The 24,406-nt window shown below is 40.1% G+C and overlaps 1 protein-coding gene across 6 annotated transcripts; it reads right to left on the bottom strand.

The window, feature by feature from the left end:
- Window positions 1-1,440: 1,440 nt before the first annotated feature.
- Window positions 1,441-24,170, bottom strand: DEPDC1 (DEP domain containing 1). 6 transcript variants are annotated; one of them, XM_049111812.1, is made up of 12 exons: window positions 24,021-24,170; window positions 20,772-21,037; window positions 16,946-17,102; window positions 16,391-16,509; window positions 15,851-15,981; window positions 14,507-14,554; window positions 11,514-11,654; window positions 9,340-10,188; window positions 8,723-8,895; window positions 6,809-6,985; window positions 5,269-5,454; window positions 1,441-1,813 (listed from the first exon to the last, which is right to left on the bottom strand). In XM_049111812.1, the coding sequence occupies exons 1-12, from the start codon at window positions 24,066-24,068 to the stop codon at window positions 1,685-1,687; spliced, it is 2,424 nt and encodes an 807-aa protein (XP_048967769.1). In that variant the 5' UTR covers window positions 24,069-24,170; the 3' UTR covers window positions 1,441-1,684. The 6 variants fall into 6 exon arrangements, with proteins under 6 accessions (XP_048967769.1, XP_025273803.3, XP_025273804.3 ...); XM_025418018.3 differs by having other exon boundaries at window positions 1,441-1,808; window positions 24,021-24,169; XM_025418019.3 differs by having other exon boundaries at window positions 1,740-1,876; window positions 24,021-24,169.
- Between the last annotated feature and the right edge of the window lie 236 nt (window positions 24,171-24,406).

The following is a 24,406-nucleotide window of genomic DNA, read 5'->3' as shown; positions in this document are numbered from 1 at the left end:
TTTCTTTCTTTTCTTTCTTCTCTTTTTTTTTTTTAAGATTTGAGAGAGACAGAGACAGAGAGAGCAACACACATGTGTGCATGCAAGTGGGGAGAGAGGCAGAGGGAGAATCCTTAAGCAGACTCCCCACTGAGTGAGGAGACTGTCGTGGGGCTGGATCCCTCAACTGACCAATGGGATCATGACCTGAACCAGAACCAGAGTTGGACCCTAACCCAACTGTGCCCCTCCAGGCTCCTATTGCATGCATTATTCAATGTCATACTTTCCCACAGCTCACTGAGGCTTTGTACTTTTATTTTTTTCAGTTTTGTTTCTTCTTTATTTTGGGTAGGGTCTATGGGTTTTTCAAGTTTACAGACCTTTTCTTTTGCTGTGCCTAATTTGCTCTTAATTTCATTACACAGATTTTTCATTTGGGGTATTGTATTTTTAATCTTTACAGCTTCTATTTGGATCTTTTTGATATCTTCCATTCTATCACTATATTCTCTATTTCCTTTGTATTCTACAATATACTTATAATAATTATTTAAAGTGTTTGTTAATTCCATTATCTCTGTCATTCCTGGTATGTTTCTATTGACTGATCTTTTCCTCTGGTCGTGGGGAATAGATTTTCTGTTCCTTTGCATGTCTGGTAATTTTTCTTTTCTTTTTATTATTATTTTTCTATTGAAGTGTATTGGCAAAAGACATACTACTTTCAGATACACAGCATAATGTTCAATATTGTATCTATTATGAAATGATTGCATAAAAGCTCATGTCTAGTAATTTTTTATTAGATGCTGGACATTGTTGAATGCTGGCTTTTGTTGAATTTTTAAAAGTGTGGAGCTTTGTGAACAGTGCAGGTCCAAGCTGGGGGAGCCTATGAAATTTGGAGATTTGGAGCTCAGTCACAGGCTGGGTGAACACAGTTTGGATGGAAACTAGGGAGAGAAAAGTGACGGACTACTTTTCTGTGAGGCTCAATGAAGAGTGGGGGTGTAAACTTTCAGCTCCAGGGCTAGAGAAGAGGGCACCACCATTTTCATCCCCCCCCATTGGTGCTCAAAGTCTTCAGGGAGCAAAACACCACATAGTAGAATCCAGAGCCACTTACACTGAGCCCTGCCCCTGGCCAGGGAGGCACATTTCTACACTGCAAAGGCACCTGAGAATCAGCACAAGCCCCACCTCCAGAATACTGGCAGGAACAAATGGCTAGCACCACGGTTACTGATCATGGAGAACTGCAAAACTTTAGCTCTTGGGGGAAATAGTATATAGCATTCATGTTTTTAAGATGATTCTTTAGTCTTCCAGTTTTATTTTTTCAGCTATTTTCTTTTTTCTTCCTTTTTAATTTTTAAAATTTTTATTTATATATCTATATATACTTTACTTTTGGCTTCCTTTTTTTTTTTTAAGATTTTATTTATTCATGAAAGACAGAGAGAGAGAGAGAGAGAGAGAGAGAGAGGCAGAGACACAGGCTGCAGGAGAAGCAGGCTCCCCACGGGAAGCCTGATGCGGGACTCAATCCCGGGACTCTAGGATCACACCCTGAGCTGAAGGCGACACTTAACCATTGAGCCACCTAGGCATCCTGGCTTCCTTTCATTGTATTTTATTTTATTTCATTTTATATTGTATATATATGTTTTTCTTTCTCTCCTATTTTGGGACCTAGATTCTTTTAACAAGCAGACCAAAATACACCCAGGGTCTGGTTTATTATTTTGTTCTGTCTTGTTTCTTGTTTTGACTTTTTCTTATTTTTTTTTCTGTTGTTGTTGTTGTTGTTGCCTTTTCTCTTTCTTCTGTTCTTGTTTGGACATAATAAGATGGAGAAATTCACCCCAAAAGAAAGAACAGGAGGTAGTAGTCACTGCCAGGGAATAAATCAATATGGATAGAAGTAAAATGTCTAAACTAGAATTTAAAACAATGATTATAAAGATGCTAACTGGGCTTGGGAAAAAGCATAGAAGACACTAGAGAATCCCTTACTCTAGAAATAAAAGAACTAAAATTGAATCAGGCAGAAATTAAAAATGCTGTTGCAGGATTTCCTTTTCCTTTGGTGCCCGCAGCTCTTGGTCACAATGCTTCGAAGAATGAAGAGGTAGACCAAACAGAGTGGTGGGCAGCAAAAAAAGGCTTATTGAGTGACGGTAAAGTTTATCAAATAACAGAGTACATGGCTCCCGAAGAGGGAGGGGACCTGAGAGAGTTGCCATGGGAGTTTCTAACGTCTAGGGGTTTTCTGCGCTTGCTGGCAGGCTGTTTTAATCTGATTAACCCCCATGAGCCAGGCATCCAATCGTGATTTTGTCATCTACCTATCACCTATCCTATTGAATTCTCACAACAATCCTAAAAGAGAGGTACTAGTATAATCTTTACCAATAGATAAGGAATGTAGAATTCTGAGCAGTTAAGTAATTTGTCTGAGGTTACACAGTACAGCACAGTAAAATTCAAATCTGACTCCACAATTCATGTTATTAAACTGTTACATCAATTTTGTGATCTCAGTTGCATGCACGTTAGTGCAGATAAAAAGTTACTATGTCTTTACATATTTATGTATTTAATATCAATAAATACAAAAATTAAATTGTTATAAATTCCACAATTTTTACCTCGATATGCAACAGAATTCACATTACAAATCCTTACTCAAAAAATTTTTATTTATTTATTTGTTTATGTATTTATTTATTTTTATTTATTTATTTGAGAGACAGAGAGTGAGAAAGACAGCACAACGAGAGTAGGGGCAGAGGGAGAGGGAGAGAGAGTATCTCAAGCAGGCCTCACACCCAGAGCAGAGCCTGAAGTGGGGCTAGATCTCAAAACCTTGAGATCATGACCTGAGCTGAAATAAGAGTTAGACCTTAACAGACTGAATCGCCTAGGCACCCCATTACACATCTTTAAATAGGAAAAGTTGTATTATACAAACACCTTGAAAAAAGATCTAATTTGGTTCTTTAACTTTATAGCTAAGGGCAAAAGAATAGTTATCATTTTCTGTCTAGGTTTTTAATAAAAAAATAGTAATTACAAATGAAACACTGTCATTTTATATAGCATTACATTACATTGAGAAATCAAGTTATTGAATAGCAAGTGTCTATTACATTCCAGACACTATGTACATGTCTTTACACACAAGGAATGGATATTAAACAATCTTGGAGTAAAATATGGAAGAAAAACTGCTTCAAGTTGGTACTTGGTCAGCAAAGCAGAAATATGAATAATTTTGTGGTAAGATGATAAGCATTTAAAATTTGCATTTTCTTCCTATGAAATAAAGCCAGTGTGCCAGCAGCTTGGCATTTACTTAAATGCTTATAAAAATGTTTAGAGACTGATTCTTAAAGTTGGCTGAATATTGGAATTGCCCAGAAAGTTTGAAAAATACTGATCCCTATATACCATCTCTTAAAATTTGGATTTAATTGATACAAGGTAGGGCCTGAGCCTATAGTCTTAAAACTTTCCAGGAGATTCTAACATGCAACCGTTTGAAAACATTAGCTTAGAGAAGTATTATTACGTAACTAAGGAGCTCAGTCTTCAGCTGTAGGCCTTTGCCCGACTTGATTTCAGGGGATATATTGTTATTTTAAGTATCTGGTAGGTACATCTCCCTTGATTAGAAAATAAATAAAGGAAGAGATTTTTGTGATTCATTCAACACTGTCTCTCCATATTGGAAAAATAAAAGGCACATAGTAATTGCTACATAAATATCTTTTGAATGAATACACGATTGCCTTATACTTCTTTTACACCACAATCTTCTAGTGCATACATGAACATAAGGTTGCAAAAGATATTTATTGAAAAACTGAATGACTGAAGCAGTTGAGATAAATGTTTAAAGCAAATTGAAGACTTACATGCACGTATCTTAAAAACACACACATATGTAAATAGATCAAAAGTAGAAAAATAGTATACAAAAGAATGCAACATTTAGCATAGAGGATTCACTGGATTTTCCAATATTCTTCACATTTTTATACTTAGAAACAAAAGTACCCCTTAACAACTAGTACTTTAGCCAATATTCACAAGCACATGTGCAGATAAAGTTAATTTCTTTTAAAAACAGAATTACAGCTTAATCTTGATGAACATGCCAGTCTTTAAAATTCAAGTAAGTGAAATTTTGGCACATCCCACAACAACTTTTACAGGTGTTGTTTGTTTCTGGTTAAAGTGTCTGGTACCACTTTTGTTATTTGCTCTCAGTTGAGACGTATTAGTTTCTTACCAGTCTTACATTGATAAAAAAAATTACTTTGGTACCTCTTTATATATATATATATTTTATTTACAAAAACCTTATTAATAAATAGACTTCTTTTATAGAAGCTCGATTCTTAGATATGGCTTCATTTACCAAAGTTCCACAAGTATTACACCATGATTTTTAATTCAGTATCTTAGACTACGAAACTTTGTTTTTTTTAAAATTAGCATAGGTTGTTTGATTGTAGGTTTGTCAGCAAAAAGTACTGCTTCGCTCTCCATGGTGGGAAATCTTTTCTGATATATCAAGGGATATTCCTTCTGAAACTTAAAAGTGAGGTAAGAAATTAGAGGGTCTTTCACATTTATTATCCTAGCTGAAATCCAGTGTTCAACATTTTAGAAGAATTCAGTGCCTTTCTCAAACATGTATTTCAGAAGTGAGAATCCTTTCAATTTATCCTGTCCTCCCTTTGCTTTCTCATATATGAAAGGTATAATGTAAGATTTCTTAGATCCAAGTTAGCATTAATGGTCTAGGATTCTCTTGGGATGTATTCTCCTCCTAAATTCCAGATCTTCTTCCTTCCCATTGGTAACCTCTACGAAGGTCAGAATGATCTAGTATATTTCCTATTTGAGTATCTCAGATCTGGAATTAAACTTTCCAGAGTCATGTTGCTACTGGATTTTGATGGAGATAAAAATGCTAAATGGTAAAAATGAGCCAGTAAAAAGCTATGTATTATAATCAAAATGTTGTATTGGTTTTCCCAAACTAACCTAAACTATAATCATTAGAAGTTAAGAAAGAGTATCTGTTATTACTATTTTTATTATTCAGGATAAAGAGTAAAGACAGGCAGGTAGGCTATACAGGTGGCCTATATATATAGTATCTAAAATCTAAACATTAAAATGAGAAATTAGATTCTAATTGTTATTAAATAACAATCAGCAAGAGCATATTGAAAAATATTTACATGATTGAGACATTATTCATTCCCTTACCTGTTTTAGTTTTTTCCTTTTTTCCTTTAGAGGCAAACTCTTGTTTTTAATAATATTCTCCAAAAGTTCTGTAATTGCAGCTTGTGAGGTAGACACTTTTTGTTCATCAAACTCCTGAGCACTAATTTGTCTACAGTATGAATACGTTGGCAAAGGAACAATCAGTCCATCTCCAGGATTTTTAATCTGTTGTGAACAAAATGATATAGTCCAAGTCTATTTATTCTGTTCATGTTCCTATTTGCTGAGGGTTCTTTTGATGAGATTTAGTATCGATTTGCCACCAAACATTAAACAATTCAGGGAAACTGTATAATATACTACTGTATTATGCAGTAGAGTAACAGATAAATCCCAGAATCTAAAGACCCACAATCTACGAGCTTTGTAGCCTTCATTAAATTATTTTGCTTCTCTTAGTCTGTTTCCTCATCTGTAAAATGGGGATTACATGAGATAATGTATATATAGTGCTTAGCACAGAATAAATATTAAGTAAAGGCATCCATCATCATTATTGCCATTAACCGCCCATTTTATTCTTTTAACTACAAAACAACAAAAATAGAGTGACGTTTTAATTCACTTTAAAACATTAATGTTCTGACACAGTATTAGTATTCCTTTACTGTTTTTGAGGTGTAGGAGCATGGACAGATACTGTAGCATCTGCTGACAACCGAAGGAAATTGTAAGGATTATTACGAGAAGCCATGGCAATGTTTGGATGGTACCTATGGAAAGAAACATGAATATATATGCCGGGAAGCCAAAGATTGGATATAATAGACATCTATTGTTATTAGCTACTCAGCATTCTCCTTCTCTCCCTCTCGTAATGGTTCCTTCCCATTCCAGCTCCACTATCCTCACCGTTTCTTTTTCTTTTTTAAAGATTCTATGTATTTGAGAGCTAGAGAGAGTATGAGCACGTGAGGAGAAGCAGAGGAGAGGGACAAGCAGGCTGTACACGGAGTATGGAGCCCGATGGCGGGCTTGATCTCACGACCCTGAGATCATGACCTGAGGTGAAATCAAGAGTCAGATACTTAACTGACTGAGCCACCCAGGTGCCCTGTCCTCACCTTTTTTGAAGAACAAGTTCCCTTCCAATCTATGTAGAGCCAGAGTATGGCGCTGTCCCCAACGCACTCACCCTCAATCATGTAAAGGATGTGTATTTAGTCTAGGTTGGGCCAGAGTCCATGTGAAGAACTTTTCAAATTGGTAGGTGAAGGGGTAGTTCTTTTCTTCTTTAAATTAAAAATATAAGTCTGTGACTTAAAGGCTTTAATCAGCCACAAGCCCTGTATCATGTGGAAGAGCCATTTGTTAACTACAGGAGCACAATGGAAATAAGAGATGAAAAGACAGAAACAGCTTTATTGCTATTTGAGTCTCTAGATTCTGTCTATATTCCTGACTTTTAGAGGTTGTTTATGTGAGCTGATAAAGTCTTCCTTTTAATTAGGCTAGTTTGAGATGAATTTGCCACTTGTAACTGACTAAGGCAGAGAATTTTAAGATTTACAATACATACATAGCCCTTTCTTAAGTAGTCAAGATGTTTATCCACTGCAGCCTGTAAGTAAGAGGGTACTTGAAGAATTTCCTGGTGATGATCCATTAAGAAAGAAACTAATCTTGTAGCAAGAAGCTCATCAAGATCCACTTCTTCAGCACAGCACAGCACACATCGAGAAAACGTGTGTATCATCTAGAAACATATTAAAAAGACATGAATTCAAAAAAACCTAAGGCTTTATATAAATAAGAGTATCAGTAATTTTTGGATATCTATCATGCTGAAGTACTGAGATAAAGTGATAAGCAGGCTTCAGCTTAAAAATAAGGACAATTAATTACATTAGAAAGTGAAGAATCTGTATTCTTTTTAAAGTACTTAAGTATTTCCTTAATAGAATTCCAAAGGATCATAAAAGACTTCGTTTTTTCTTTAATTTTGTCACAATTTTATTGTAAATACCACGGGTTCTCTTAGTGTCATATAGATATGTCACTTAAAGAATGTTAAAGAACAATGACTTGTTACAAGAAATTAACCCATAAAACACAAGCCAGGAGAACACATAACACGTAAACATTAGTGGTTATGAGGTTGGTAGCATTTAGCTCTTGGAACTCTGGAAAACAGCTTTTAATCCTTATTCCATCAGTCTTTAAAGACAATGCATATTTATTTTCCATCATAAAGAATCTTCAAATCCTGGGATAAATTTTGTATTTCAAAATTCATGTACTCTCATTCATACTCATATTACCCATGAAGTATGATATACACAAACACATACCTCATTCTAAAATAGTTATCAGAATTCTGTTTTAAGTATTTTGTAGATAATAGATGAGGAACCCATGTATTGAACTGAAATATTTTTGGTTTTATTCCTACACATCAGACGTTTTTACCTCTCCCCTTCCAAGATTCAGTCCTCAGCTTTTTATTCTTCTTTCCTAGCTTTAGAGCTCATTTATTGTCAAAGCTCCAACTACCACTTTTCTCCAAACAATGCCTTCTGCCCTGGTCTTTCTTCATCAGGCTCACGTTCCTAATAGTCTGTTGGATAAATTTCAGTTGATGTCGTATAAACTCAAACTCAAGAAGTGTAAAACTGAAATTATCTCCTTACTAATCATGTCTCTTAAAATATATTCCCCTACAAACTCCTCTCTGCTTTCTAATGGTGTCACAATTACCCAAGAATAATTCTTCCTCTTTACATCGGGTCTATCATCGTTAAAGAACCGTCCCTACTGAGAATAGAGCTCAGCTCCAGATTCCTCGCTGCAGCAACACCATTTTAAGCTGCACCGAGGGAGTGGCAGCTCTTGAAGAGAGAGAGGGAGAAGGAGAGAGATAGAGAGATTAGATACTATTTTAAGCTCATTTCCAATCAATATCTGTATAAAATGCTTCCACTCTCATCCTCTTATGGAGTCTGAGGCTGCTTCACAGTAGTTTGTCCCAATTTCTTGCCCACAGTGATGTGCTACCCTAATTCATGTATTTCATCAAATACAACCTTCCCACTACCACAATATTCCTATTAATTCTCTCCTTCACAGAGTATGGTGCCCTTATGCTTTTTTAACTGTGCCTGTATCTCCTTTTCCTTCTCCACTGAACAGAATTGGCACAAAGCAGTGGAATATGGTCAGAGAGTCTGGGTCAATTATTATCAAGTGTTAGGAGTGAAGAGGCAAAGCCATCAGACAAGATAAAGATCAGGATATGAAAGGATAGCATACTGGGCACAAAGGATTAATGCACCAACATTCTGCTAGTAGGAAACAGACTTTTAAGAGCCTATCTATCCAGAGAATCTAGGATTTTGAGACCACAGTATCACTCAGGTAGTACTTTTGGATGATTTTCTTTTCTTTTTTTAGTGTATGAACCAGGGCTTATTCTTTCCTTAAGAAATCAACTTACCAGTGATCTTGTACCCATTGCATCATGCAGTGGGGGCATATCAACATTTTGACTCATTCGGGAAATCATGCGCATTAAAAGTTGAAGCTTTCTACGATTTGGTGGGGGAAGTAACAAACAACATAACTGTAGTGCATCGATGGCAACCCTCTCTATATGAGGTTGCAGCAAACCTAGAAGGCAAAATTACACCCCACCCCCGCAAGAAATCATCAATGACACCAGTCGCTTTCACACTATGAGCATACACAATTACATAAAGAATAGTCATATAAATACTAAAATAATAATAATAATTAACTATTCCTAGAAATTTCCACATTCCTCAATAGCATGGTAAGATTCTCATTATTTTCTTCATGACCTATTTGAATATTAATTAATATCCTTTACCTACTACAACTGAAGTGACTCTGAAGTTAAAATGAAGTAAAAGAAAATAAGTGCTTTAGGTAAGTAGAATAAATATTGGTTGTGCCATGACAGTCTTTTACAAGAAAAACTTTTCCTTTTGCAGGAAAAATATAAAGCAGTTTTAGAGAAGAAAAGACAGGCAAACAGAACAGTTAGTAGACACTAAACGTTAATATCACATGCATTGAAAGCATCAACCTTACTTTGTGTGCCAGTCAACACAGAAGCAGCTGGAGGTAAAGAATTTTCTGAAAGTTCTACTGTACTTTTGCAGAGTCTCTTATTGATTGTGGTACTAGACTCTCCGAGTTCACTTTCCATAGCTGTTTGCACACTTGTGCTGCCTTGTCCAAGATCTGGTTTCATGATAATTTCTGCCACTGGCATATTGATAGAACTATTCCTTTTTGTACTACTTCTTAAAAGTAAACTCTGAGATCTACAAAGTTGTTTTGACTTGCATTTCCCATTACATAACTCCTCTTGGTCTTCAACAGTCAAAGTAGAGGTTCTCTTAAAACCAACAGAGAGTGACTTCTGATTACTTTCCTCTGAATGAAGATTCGTTAGGGATTCCTGTTTGATCTTAGGCTCTAAAAGCTGCTCATTATTTTGTCCTATATTCAGAACAGATTGATGGAAGGCACTGAAGATCTCTTTACTTGAACTCCCTGGTAAGTCTGTAATTCCTTCTAAAGAATAGCACCTTGGTTTGATGTTAGAGGACAGAGCATGCATACTACTTAAGCCTATTAAATTATGACAACTTCCTCCCACTATAGCATTAGCACTGGCTCTTCTATCTTTAAAATCAACTAGCTGCATTTTCTTAGCACATTTTTCTTGAAATCCTTGATCACTTATCTGCAGTCTCTTAGTAGTATCTGATTCTTCTTTGTTTTTGTCTTTATGAAGTAGACTGAGAAGAAGACACTCTGTTGATTTGAAGGAATTCAAATTGTTTAAGCGAAGGATTTTTGAAGACTGTGGATCATCTTGGATTTTATGTATCCCACTGGGTCTATCTGAAACTGTGACGTAGCCACAAACAACTACCAGGAAATGAAACAAAAATTAAGATGCAACTGTGTGATGGTAGACAAAAATAAAACAATAGTAAAGTTAAAAAAAAATAAAGCATCACTATAGTATACTTTGTTAGTATAGTACAAATAGCAGTTGCTTAATTCAGAAGCCACTTAAATAGGACACATGCAACATTCAGTTACAAAGTGCAAGACTGGCTAGAGGTTTTCCAACTTGTGATATAAATAACTTTAAAATCTATTTCAACAATCTAAATTATGAGTCAAATACATTAAACAATAACTGGTTTCAGTCTATGTGTATTAGAAAGCTCTTAATCATAAGACAACTACTATACAATAAAACTTACATATTTGGTCCTTGTCTCTAGTACCTGGTATACTGCTCATAAGATGATTGGAATTTCCAGAGTGATAGGAGTTTCTTGTTATTTATAATGCACCTATTTGAATACACCTGAGTTTATACTAATGAGGTAACTTAGGGCTGGTCTTACCTAGAAGGTTGGAACTTTCAGCCTACCTCAGACCTCCCTAGAGAGGGGAATGTGGGCTGAAGAATGAGCACAATCACCAATGACCAATGATCTAATCAATCATGCCTATGTAATTAAACCTCAATAGAAACTCTGAAATAACAAGACTAAGGGAGCTTATGGGCTGGTAAACATATGGACATGGTTGGGGGGATGGCATTCCTGGAGACGGCATGGAAGCTCTGCACAGCCCTTACTCCCACATCTTGCCCTGTATACTCCTTCCATATGGCTGTTCCTGACTTGTATCCTTTATAAAAACTGGCACTCATCAAATAAACCAGTTTCCAGAGTTCTGTGAGTTTTAATCAATTAGGAAGCCCAAGGAATGTTGTGGGAATTCCCAAACTGGTAGTTAGTTGGGCAGCAGTGTGTGTAACCCTGTGGACCTCATTTATACCTGGTACCTGAATGGATGGCAGTCCTGTGGAGCTGAGCCTTTCATCTGTAGAGTTTGCATTAACTCTGGGTGGTTATTATCAGGACTGGATGATTTTGTCACTAACTTGTGGCGTCTGGTCTAACTTTGATAGGTAGTCAGTGTCAGAAATGAAGTGAATTGTAGAACACATAAATGATATGGAGAACAAATATTGGATGACATATTTGAATTATTGGAAAACAACATAACAGGAACCAAAGTATTCCCAAAGTTTAAAATAATTCAGAGCATGAAAAAAAAATTCATAGCGTGCCACCTTCATATTTACCTACACTTTTAGATCTTTTAATTTATGGGAGACTTGAAAATGTTAATAAAACAAATTTAAATAATAAGTAAAAATACATACATACCCAAAATGCTTACAAATAATTCATAATATTCAAAGGTAAGCAGAGGTTCAGGGAGATCTAGAAAATAATCTGCTATTGTTCTGAATACATCTCGTTCAAATCCAACATAAGTTGGATTATTCAGATCATTACTTCTTGGCCCTAAGAAATAGGAAGCAAAAAACAATAGGTAAAATATATTTTATTTTAAATAAAATTTCATTTTGGTATTTATTTATTTATTTATTTTAATTTTATTTATTTATTCATGAAAGACACAGAGAGAGAGGCAGAGACACACGCAGAGGGAGAAGCAGGCTCCATGCAGGGAGCCCAATGCGGGACTTGATCCCGGGGACCCCGGGGTCATGACCAGAGCCAAAGGCAGAAAGATGCTCAACCACTAAGCCATGCAGACACCCCTATTTTAAATAAAAATTTAAATATACTTATAAAAAGTACAAAACCTTTAACCCATGAAGGAGCAAAGTTTAACAAATTCTGTCACAATTCAAAACTTTAGAGTTGTGTATATCTCATTCTTTCTCACTATGTTTTCATTAGAAATCACTGCAAACAACTATTAGCATTTTGTTTTAATATTTATAGACCTGAACACTGTATATAAGGCAAAATTTGAAATCTATTTTAAAGTATTAAGGTTATTTAATAAGATTTTATTTTAAATCATTTATAAAACAAAGAATATTTAGATAATACAAATAATTCTTCCAAATTATCTTTTGTAAATTTACATTTTCATGAACAAATTTTGCCTGACACAAAGCATCCATTGATTTAAATAATGTCTTTACATTCCCATTTCATTAGCTTAGTGATCTTGAAAGAATCACTCCTGCTAGTTAGTGTTTTACGGAGGAGTAAGATCTGACCTCATGTTACAGATGAGAAAACTGAAGCTCAGAGTAACTTGCCTAAGATGAAAGAGGCATTGGTGGCAAAGCTTGAGCCAGAACTTAAGAGCAGTGTAAAGTGACAGCAAGACCCAGGGCCCTGAGGTCTATTAATAATAGAAGTTCCCCTGTACGGACCAGAATTTATAGAGGTGAAGCTAATAATTACTGACTTAGAAACGTTAGCTTCTGGCTCACTAATTTAGTAGTTTCCAAAAGCTGATCTGGGAATCTTCACTGTAAGAATCTTCTGAGGTGTGTTCGATCAACTGAATGAAACTGCCTAAGGAATCAATCTCTGGCTGGCTTCCCTCGTTACTGTGAAACACACTCAGCTTTGAGAGTCACTATTCTATCTTTCAAGTTAAAAATCTTTCCCTTTCCAAACCCAAATAATCTCTCAACTTCTCTGTCTTCCAATTTTTTTTTCTTAAGATTTTGTTTATTTATCCATCGGAGATACAGAGAGAGGCAGAGACACAGGCAGAGGGAGAAGCAGGCTCCCTACAGGGAGCCCAACGCAGCACCCGATCCCAGGACCCCGGGGTCACGCCCTGTGCCGAAGGCAGACACTCAACCGTGGAGCCCCCCAGGCGTCCCTATCTTCAAATTTCTGTATCACCAGACAAATGTTACACACACTGGAAAAGGATTAAAGAAAACAAATCCTACACATTTAATAGCTTAAAGGCTGGTAGGGATTTTGTGTAGAGCAAAATAAACATCTTTTTAAAGAGGGTAAGAAAAATTATTAATATGTAGAATAAAAAAATTTGATAATCAGTACAAAATTTTCTAAGACCAAACACTTTTACTAGAATTAAAATTACAGTTTATAGTTAGAGGATCTAGGTTTGAATCCATAACTCTTTATAGATCAGACTTTCAAAAACCTTACTTTCTCTTCTAGAAAAAAACTGGGGAGAATATATTAATCACTGATTCCCGTATGTTACAGGATTACCATAGGGAATTAAATAATAACTGAGTCTAAATACTACCTCTGGCTAGATACGTTGTTAAACTGGAATCTAGTATTGTATCTTTGGTATCATTTAGGTTTAACATGGACTAGTAAGAAAGGGAAGGAAAAAAAAGAAAGCCCTCAACATGGAATGTCATGAAATCCCTGAAAGTGTGAATATCTGAGTGGCAAACCATGAGCCAAGGTAGGAGACCTTACAGTTAAAATCTTAACCTCAATTTGATAAATAAAATCTTTCTTTCACTTACATTATTTACTGTATTGCTACCAATTCTGTTATTTTGTCATATTGACACCCAGTGGACAACAAGGGAATATATACCCATCTTGAACATTATTAAAACACTCATTTCATAAGAACTGGAAAAATCCTTTTGTAACAAAACTATCAACACATAAATTTAACTTTTGATGATTTAGAAGCACATATTTCTGCATAATTTTAAAATAGATTTTAAAGCAATTAGTGTTTGGTACTTGAACTAGGGTCTCAAAAATCAATAATCACTGATCATTATGGAGAAAGCTTGATGAACAAAATGCTAAAAAAAAAAAAAAAAAGATCTGCTGATTAGTGACAGATCATTTTATCCCCCATAAACATAAAAGTCCCATTAATAGTCTTTACGGAGTTACAAGCATGTCATGAAGCACTTCAGTGCGGAAGCCTCGTATGATGGCAACAGGGCTGAGGCGGATAGCACGCGACTTTAGTTCTGGTGGAACCTTTCCGGCTTCTAAGAGCTACGCTGCCTACAAGCTGCTTCTTGAACTCTATTGGCCTCACTAAGGCAACAGATGTGGGTTACATCTACAAGGTCGTTAAGATCCACTAGCCTGTGATTTTATGATTTATGAAAACTGAGCCATAAATGATGGGCTTGAGTTATAAAACCACCATCTGCAGAGAAAAAGCGAAGGACTCTATAGCATATTCCACACGCACAGAAATATAATCAGTTCCACTAGACTGTCCTTTAAACATCAAGAGAAATTGGCAAACTCTAAGTTTATCAGGACCTCTATAAATTATTTTTAAAATTCCTTTACTTCTTATTAAATATGATGAATAGAGAACACATATATATACATACATATTTTGCTTGTTTACTTACAATTTGCCAGGCACTTCATGGCAGATAACACCCAGTGAGGAAGGTCGTCTATACAAAAAAAATTTATATTGCTTAGTAAATCACACTATTTTTGATAGTATATTAAAACTTTACACTAATTATACCCAAAAACATATATACACACTTATGTATATATATGCATGTTACCAGGATTAAAAATCTGAGTATTAGGGTGCATCCACAGTGACGCTTACTTGTTAAATCTTCCATTAGCCACTACCTGAAATATGCTGCCTAAAATCTAGCAGTTCTTTGATGCCAACATAAAAGCCATACTTTACTTGAAAAGTTTACGGTTATAAAGAACAGAAAGTTTGAATAAGAGAATATTCTGTTAAGTGATTTTAGGTAATGAAAGAAGGGACTGGACCAGAGCTAGATGCATATGCAACAAAGTTCTTAAGTTTTTGCTTTCGTTCTTGCCAACAGGAAAAAACTCAAGTAATGCGTGGCAGTTAATTCTACAGGCAGCAACTGATTATAAAAAATGAGGCAACACTTTTGAGATTTACTGACACATTTCTTGAAATGCTAAGTTTTGTAGCACATCTGGCTTGAATTATATTCCTCATTTTTCCATCTTATACCTAAAATTAATACATTATAAAAGTATATGTAATAAAGTCAGTAATCTTTAAAATATCAGCTTTCAGACTTTGGGCTTATTTTATTGTGTGTTAACTCAGTTTTGCATGTATGTCCTGACCCACGTAAATTTATATGTAACTACTCATGTAAGCTCCAGGAAGGCATGACCATTTCTCTCTTATCACTAAATCTTTAGCATAATATTAGCCTGATACACTGGGGGTCCTCACTAAAATGTAGTTAATCAATAATTTTATATGCATACCTTGTGGGCGTCTAGTCCTGCCATCCAAAAATTTATGCATAAATCCACTCAGTAGCTAAAATAATGGTATGAATAATATTCACTTAAAATGATTACTAAAGGGGTGCCGGCGGCTCAGTCAGTTAAATGTCTGCCTTCTGCTTGGGTCATGATCCCAGGGTCCTGGGATCGAGCCCCACTCTGGGCTCCTGCTTGATGGGGAGCCTGCTTCTCCCTCTCCCTCTGCCCTTCCTTCTGTTTGTGCTGCTCCCCCTGCTTGTGTGCTCTCTGTCAAGTAAATACATTAAATCTTTAAAAAATAAATAAGAGGAGTACTAAAGCACCTATGATAAAACAACAATCTCCCCTCGATGGTCTCTCAGTTAAAGTATTGTGCTTTCTATATTTTGAGTCTCTCTGCACCCCTCCTAGAGCTGCAATCTATGTTGGCAAGTTTAAAAGATATTCCAACTTCTGTCATTGATACCAACCTGATTTGTCTTGCAGTATAACTATTCCGTGTTTGCTTGTATTGGTCATGTTGTACATTACGTACTGAGGAACTACTTGCTTTGGATTTATGACTTCTTCTAGGGATGGCACACCTAAAATGGTTTGCAGGCTAAACAGAAGAAACAATATAAACTTCTTTTTCTCCATAAAATTAAGTGGAATAGGATATAAATATGAAAGAGTAAGAATGGCAAACGAAGCCATCAGAATATTTCTCTCTTAAACCAAACTTACAAGGTTTATATTTAGTATCCATTTTCAAATATATTTATCTTAGTAACCTTGAAAGGATTCCAATATAAGACCCCAAACTATAGCTATAGCTTTGATTCAAAGAAAAAATAAACCACACTGTAAACATTCTATTTCTATTATACTAGAACTATAGCAAGAATATTTATTAAGAAACACATCTGGGTTACATCCTAAGCCTTTTTGCATTTGTATATCTTGATAAAAATGTCAAATTAACATACTAAACACCTCTGGAACTTTGTTAGGGCTTAGCTTTAGCTTACTAGATCAGAATAACAGATCTCCAAACTTCTTCAACATCTTCCCGGCTTATCTCTCTATTATCAACTGAGTTTTCTTGATCTTCATGGATTATTTTATGGTTCATTTTCTCTATATTTTCCTGGAAAAAAATTACTTTGGTTTAATATGTTATGCTCGAATTAAGGAAATCCTGAGCTGGTGTAATTCCTAGTATTTCGTAATTCTATTGGTAAACAGTCTACTGTGAGGCTATAAGCAGGTGTCAGCTGGAGAAATAATGTTAACATACGGTAATAGAGCTCTCACTCATAGCTGCCCTTACTACCCTCAAATCAATTTAAAAAAAAAAAGTCTTAAATTACAAATACTATTTCAACTATGTTTCACTACCATTTTTATAATTATTCCTATGGGTTCTATTATTGTACGATAAAATTATACACATATTTTTGGAAAATAATGTAGGTTAAGAGACTTCAGTATTGGCTTCAAAGATTTATATACTTTTAATGATTTTATAATTAAGTACATGGTAATTATATTTAAATTAGTAATTAGTAAAATGGATATTTTACCTGAGAGAAATGTAATCCAAGTTTTTTAGGAGTTCTACGAGATAAATTTCGTAATTTAAAAATGCTATCTTTATCTTTGGAAAAGTTTTCTATGCTGTTTTTTCTCAATTCTGGATGCCTTCGTGGAAGACTTTTAAGCGGAGAATTTGCAGGAAATCTGGTGTGAGAATAATAAGCACTTAAATAACGTGAGATCAGAAACAGATTTTTAATGCCTGTTTATCTAAAAAAAAAAATACGTCACAAAAAGAACTGAATTTATTTATATTCTCAAGGAATAAAGATTCTACATAAATCGATTTTCCCAGTAAACCTTTAAAAAATATTTTGTTTCCTACTTACCTTAATATACTGTACATACATATTTTAACTTTTATATCTGAATAATTCAGAGTTACTTGGATCAATTCTGTTGAAGACTAGTTACATTTTCTAGATTTCTTTGATAAGCTATATAATTTATAAATATTTTCTGGGTTTTGTTGCTTGTTCTGATTTCCAGACCTTGTCTCTGTTACTCTTTTTGATTATAATGCTTTTTCCCCCTGCTCCAGTATAATAAAATATTTCAGATACAAAAAAGTACAGAAAATATAAACATCCATGTATGTAATCATCAATCGAGCAATTGTTAACATTTTACTAAAGACTTCATTATTATTTTTTGAAAAAGCAAAGAATTTCTTTGCTTTTTCTATTTTTCTCTCTTTTTTAGGGAAGCCATTAACTTGCAGTTAGTATATTTCCTTCTTGCTCATGTTTTTATATTTTTAATATACATAATATAGGGTTTGGTGTATTGTATCTTACACATTAAAAATATGCAAAAGTTTTTAGTGATCTCAGAAATTCTTTCTATTCCACAGTCCTAAAAATATTTTTTTTTATATTCCTTCATAAGAGTTTCATTTTCATATTTAGGTATTTATTTATTTTTAAAGATCTTATTTATTCATGAGAGAGACAGAAAGAGGCAGAGACACAGGCACAGGGAAAAGCAGGCTCCCTGCAAAGAGCCTGATGTGGGACTCGATCCTGGGACCCTGGATCATGACCCGAGCCAAAGGCAGATGCTCAACCACTGAGCCACCCAGGTGCCCTTCATATTTAGGTATTAATCCATGTATAACTTATACCAATTTCCCATATACAGTTGATCCTTGAACATGGGTTTGAGCAGTGCAGCTCATTTATACACAATTAAAAAAAAATACAGTATAGTAGGGGCGCCTGGGTGGCTCAGTCAGCTAAGCATCTGCCTCCGGCTGAGGTAACGATCCCAGGGGCCTGGGATTGAGCCCCATATTGGGCTTCCTGCTCTGTGTAGAGCCTGCTTCTCCCTCCGCCCGCCGTTCCCCATTTGTGCTCTCTCTCAGTTGGAGGTTCTCTTTTGCTTAGGTCATGAGTGACAATACAAAGGCTGCATTGGAGAATTGCTTGTATAGATCTCATAGGCTTGTTTTGAGAATTATTATATATGAACATGCCTGAAACAGTGGTTGGCACAAAGTACAAGGTGTTAACTATATCTATGTAGATCTCAGAAAACGATAATCCTTACTTGTAGAAACTCATTGTCAAATAAATTAATAAAATCTTTTAAAAAAGTATATAGTACAATATGTTGGAAGTGTTCTCTTCCTTAGGATTTTAATGACATTTTCTTTTTTCTAGTTTCCTTTACTGTAAGAATACAATTTATAATACATATAACATACAAAATGGGGCAGCCCAGGTGGCTCAGCAGTTTAGCGCTGCCTTCAGCCCAGGGCATCATCATGGAGGCCCGGGATGAGTCCCGCATCGGACTCCCTGCGTGGAGCCTGCTTCTCCCTCTGCCTGTGTCTCTGCCTCTCTCTCTCTCTCTGTGTCTCTCATGAATAAATAAATAAACTCTTTTAAAAAAAAAAACATACAAAATGTGTGCTGGTTATGTATGTTATTAATAAGGCTTCTGGTCAACAGTAGGCTATTAGTAAAGTTTTGGGGGAGTCAAAAATTAAAAGTTATATGTAGATTTTCAACCATGCAAGGAGTCAGTACCTGTAACCCCTGCATTATTCAAGGATCAACCGTATGTATGGGTTTGTTTTATTAGTACTTAATTGCTTTAAGCCCAGATATCAAATAGGGCAATTCTCCCCTCCTCACCTCAAAATAGCCTTGAACTTTTATATTACTAAATGAACTTCAGAATCTGCTTGTCAAACTCTAAAAAAAAATTAAATGGAGTTTTGAATGAAAATGCGCTGAATTTACATGTCAATCTAGGGAAAAATGACTTATTTATGATAGTAAGTCTTTTGATTCATCAGCAGGCTATCTTCCTCCACTTACTACCTTCAATATAATTTTATACTTTTGTCCAGTAAGGCCTTACACATTTTTGGTAAAGTTTATTTCTAAGTACTTTATAATTTTGTTATCAATGTAAAACACCAGAGGCAGAGAAACTAGTTGAAGAATTACGGAGAATTCCAGGTAAGAGAGAAAAATGGTCTAACAAAAAGAACCATCAGAGTGGATGGACAGATAGAGAACTACTGAAGCAGTACAACAGACACGGTTTGTTAATTAAATATCACTTAAAGGGGAGAAGAAAAGAATCAAAGCAGCTCTAGGGGAGACAGTGCCATTCACTTAGGTGTGGATATAAGAAGACAGATTTAGGTTAAGAGATGACACTGACTTTTCTGTTATATCTGAAATGCCTAATGGGCAAAAAAAATGGGTCTAAAGCCCAGGAGATATATTTGGGTTGGAAGTTTGAAAGTTATAAGGAGCGTAGGTGAAGACATGGCAAGAGATTGCCCAGGGAGAGAGGTGAAGCGAAGGTAAGCCTGGGGCCTTGAGAACCAGTAACAGCCCCCTGATGACTAACAGCAAAGGTGCTCACAGAGGCCACTGAGCAGCAGCTGAGAGAGGACGGATTTGTAGAGAGTCACACAAAATGAACTGTCCATATGCTTGTTATTGCAGTTTAGTTGTCCAGCATAAATCATCTTTGATACATAGGCAAGAATCAGCTTCCAAGACATTTCATTTGAACAGGACTAATTTTGCAGAGAAAAAAATGCAGGGGTTTAAGAATCCAAGGACCTTGTGACCTGTGTCCTGTGTGCGTGAGAGAAAAAGCAATTGTGCTGGCCTGAGGGAGTCAAGAGGCTCCACCTCCACCGGGAAAGGCACAGTAGCAAGGTCGGGGGAGTAACCTGACAAAGGTCTACAGTGTTTCAAGGTGGAGGAACCTATGTCAGAGCCATCTAACAGGATTTAATGAAGCCTGGTTTCAGGGCTTCATCTCATAGCTCCCAAAAAGGAGCTAATACCTATCCTGTTTAACTATCTAGGGACTGAATAAGAAAACATGTGAATCATAAAGCAGGGCTTCTGATACATGTAAATCCTTAATAAAAATTTGCTACTATTTATTTTACCACATGTATTCTTAGATTATATAAGGTTGTATGTTACTTGAATACAAGGACCTGTGAAAATTTGTCTTATGGTTCTTAAATCTGTGAAACTAAAGGTTAATTACAATTTGTTCTTGAAATGGTATAGACTTCAGAATATGTAGAAGTGATAATATCTCATTCTTTTTTGTCCCAATGGTTATTTTATTAACATATAACATTTAAAAGTCTTAATTGTGCAGCAATTAACTTTAACTTCTAAGTGCTTTTAATTGCACTAAGAGCAGTACGTTTTATAAAGAAGACATTATTTCTTCCGAAGAAACTGCAATTTTGGGAAAAGTATTATGGAAGTGGAGTTAAATTTTATCAAATAATTCAGTTTTGCAAATTATTTATCTGTTCAGTACCTGAATAGCTGACTGTTGTCATCAAGATTTTCTGATCCCCATCTGCCTTTGATATCTTCAATTACATGATTCTTAAGGAATTTTCTCAACAGTTGGAGAGTCTGTTGCCTTGTAACTTCAGGACCAAAATTGTTATTATTTCTTAATAGGTCATAAAGCCAATCCACTGCTTCTTCTGCTGTAAAACAATTGCCATATTTTTTAAAGTGTTGCCTGTGTTTTCGTAGAGGCATTCCTGCTCGGAAAGATGTGGTAATTTCATTCCACTGCAGAAAGAAAATATATAGATTTTAAAATTAACAAAGAATATCTTACCGATTTGAAACAAATCAAAGAAAATTATTTTATTTCATCTGATTACATCATAAAAATTCATGAAGAAATCATTCATCCTATTTACTACAGAAAATTTTGTATCTTGTATTGATTTTTCTTTATTAATCCTAGTATTGTACTAGTGTTTCTTTGTAATAGTTTTTGACTAAAAGGCTAGTTGGCCTATTTAGGAAACCTGCAAATAATGAAAGACTGCAATGAACCTGCCTCTTAGTGTTTAACAGGGAAGACATTCTTTTTTTTTTTTTTTTACACCTCAACTAATATGAGTAAAATGCTAGTTGCATTTGTGTCAGACACTGCTTTACATTCATTAGTTCACTTTCATTCTCACGATTCTATGAATAGGTACTAAGGTGGGGGGGGGATAATCGCATCACTCTAATGGAGAAATCCTATCTTAGGGGTCAAGACCTCTGACCTCTAATCCCAACTCTGCCCCACAGCTATGTCATCACTCATCTGAACTTCGCGGCCCCCACGCCCACAGCACAAAATTTAAGAGTCGAAAACACAGAATTCTTTCCTTCCCACCTCCTCGTGCTACGTTTACTTCGCCCAGAAACCCACGGAGCCGTGGCTCGGCCAGGGACCCAGACCAGAGGCCCTTGCACAGCGTGTCCTCCGGGATGTCCTCCCCGGGGCGTGGGCGTCCCGAGCCCCACGTTACCAATGTGGAAACTGAGGCTCAGGGAGTGAGGTCGCCCTCTAGGGCTCCTACCCAGTGGCGCTGCGCCCTCTTGGACTGAAAATGTCGATGCACAAAGACCCGGCGGAGTACAAGAGCGCTGCCCGCCAGCCGCGGCCGCCGCCCGGCCCTGGATCCGCGGGGGGGCCCGACTGTGCTTCTGGGCCTAGCTTTAAAAGGTGCGGCTGTGCCCAGAGCAGGTGGGTCGGTACCGCCCGCCTCCAGGTAGCAGGTGCAGCGGCGCCAAGCTGTGCCCCTCGGGCTGACTCCTCGGCTGTCCCCCCTGCGCTGTGTTCCTCGGCCTGTCCCACCCCCCGGCCTGTCCCCCCCCCGGGCTGTCCCCCTCCAGCTCTCCCCCTGGACTGTCCCCCCGGCCTGTCCCCCCGGGCTGTCCCCCTCCAGCTCTCCCCCCGGGCTGTCCCCCTCCAGCTCTCCCCCTGGACTGTCCCCCTGGCCTGTCCCCCTGGCCTGTCCCCCCGGGCTGTCCCCCCCAGCTGTCCCCCTCCAGCTGTCCCCCCTGGACTGTCCCCCCCAGCTGTTCCCCCCGGGCTGTCCCCCTCCAGCTGTCCCCCTGGACTGTCCCCCCCAACTGTCCCCCCGGCCTGTCCCCCCCAGCTGTCCCCCCCGGGCTGTCCCCCTCCAGCTGTCCCCCTTGGACTGTCCCCCCCAGCTGTCCCCCCAGCTGTTCCCCCCGGGCTGTCCCCCTCCAGCTGTCCCCCTGGACTGTCCCCCCGGCCTGTCCCCCCCAGCTGTCCCCCCGGGCTGTCCCCCTCCAGCTGTCCCCCTGGACTGTCCCCCCCAACTGTCCCCCCGGCCTGTCCCCCTGGACTGTCCCCCCCAGCTGTCCCCCCCGGGCTGTCCCCCTCCAGCTGTCCCCCCTGGACTGTCCCCCCGGGCTGTCCCCCTCCAGCTGTCCCCCTGGACTGTCCCCCTGGACTGTCCCCCTGGCCTGTCCCCCTGGACTGTCCCCCCGAGCTGTCCCCCCCAGGCTGTCCCCCTCCAGCTGTCCCCCATGGACTGTCCCCCCCAGCTGTCCCCCCCGGGCTGTCCCCCTCCAGCTGTCCCCCTGGACTGTCCCCCTGGACTGTCCCCCAGGCCTGTCCCCCTGGACTGTCCCCCCCAGCTGTCCCCCCCGGGCTGTCCCCCTCCAGCTGTCCCCCCTGGACTGTCCCCCCCAGCTGTCCCCCCCGGGCTGTCCCCCTCCAGCTGTCCCCCTGGACTGTCCCCCTGGACTGTCCCCCCGGCCTGTCCCCCTGGACTGTCCCCCCCAGCTGTCCCCCCCGGGCTGTCACCCTCCAGCTGTCCCCCCTGGACTGTCCCCCCCAGCTGTCCCCCCCGGGCTGTCCCCCTCCAGCTGTCCCCCTGGACTGTCCCCCTGGACTGTCCCCCTGGCCTGTCCCCCTGGACTGTCCCCCCCAGCTGTCCCCCCCAGGCTGTCCCCCTCCAGCTGTCCCCCCTGGACTGTCCCCCCAGCTGTCCCCCCCGGGCTGTCCCCCCCGGCCTGTCCCCCCGGCCTGTCCCCCCCGGCCTGTCCCCCCCAGCTGTCCCCCCCGGGCTGTCCCCCCCCAGCTGTCCCCCCGGCCTGTCCCCCCCGGCCTGTCCCCCTGGACTGTCCCCCCCAGCTGTCCCCCCCCAGCTGTCCCCCCCGGGCTGTCCTCCTCCAGCTGTCCCCCCGGCCTGTCCCCCTGGACTGTCCCCCCAGCTGTCCCCCCCGGGCTGTCCCCCCCCAGCTGTCCCCCCGGCCTGTCCCCCCCGGCCTGTCCCCCTGGACTGTCCCCCCCAGCTGTCCCCCCCGGGCTGTCCCCCCCCAGCTGTCCCCCCGGCCTGTCCCCCCTGGCCTGTCCCCCTGGACTGTCCCCCCCAGCTGTCCCCCCCCAGCTGTCCCCCCCGGGCTGTCCTCCTCCAGCTGTCCCCCCGGCCTGTCCCCCTGGACTGTCCCCCCAGCTGTCCCCCCCGGGCTGTCCCCCTCCAGCTGTCCTTCCTGGCCTGTCCCCCTCCAACTGTCCCCTCCGGCCGTCCCCCCCCGGGCTGTCCCCCCCCGCCCCCCCCCGCTGTCCCCCGGGCCGACCCCCTCTGCCACCTCCGGGTACCGGGTCCGTCTCCGGGGCGCAGGGCCGAGGGCGTGGCGAGGCCGGGCGGGGAGCGGTGCCGTGGGAGGGTCGAGCCCTCGGGGCGCCCGGGGGCCGCGGGCCGGGTCCCCCCTCCCCCGCCGGGGCTGGACTTACCAGTCTGGTGGCCCGGTACGGCCCGGGGGGCACAGCCCGGCCCTCCATGCGGCCCGTCAGCGCGCCCCGCGGGGCATGGCGGGGGGGCGGGGCCCGGGGGAGCCGGGGGAGCGGAGGGGAGCCGGGGGAGCCGGGGGAGCCGGGGGAGCCGGGGGGAGCCGGGGGGTCAGGGGGCCGGGGAGCCGCGGGCCCAGCGCAACCGTCCTCCGCGCCGCGGGTTTGAACTGCGCTGGGGCTGCGCTGATTGGCCGGCCGCGGGGTCACGTGGGGCGGGGCCTTCCCGGGGGGCGGGGCTGCGGCCGGGGCGGGGCGGGGCGGGGTCCGGAGCGGGGACCCGGACGGCGACGGGGGCGGGGACGGGGACCCGGACGGGGACGGGGACGGGG

The sequence above is a fragment of the Canis lupus genome, chromosome 6, assembly GCF_003254725.2.
Source record: "Canis lupus dingo isolate Sandy chromosome 6, ASM325472v2, whole genome shotgun sequence".
Lineage (NCBI taxonomy): Eukaryota > Metazoa > Chordata > Mammalia > Carnivora > Canidae > Canis > Canis lupus.
Note: the sequence above shows the minus strand (reverse complement) of the source record. Positions and strands in the feature narration are given on the sequence as shown.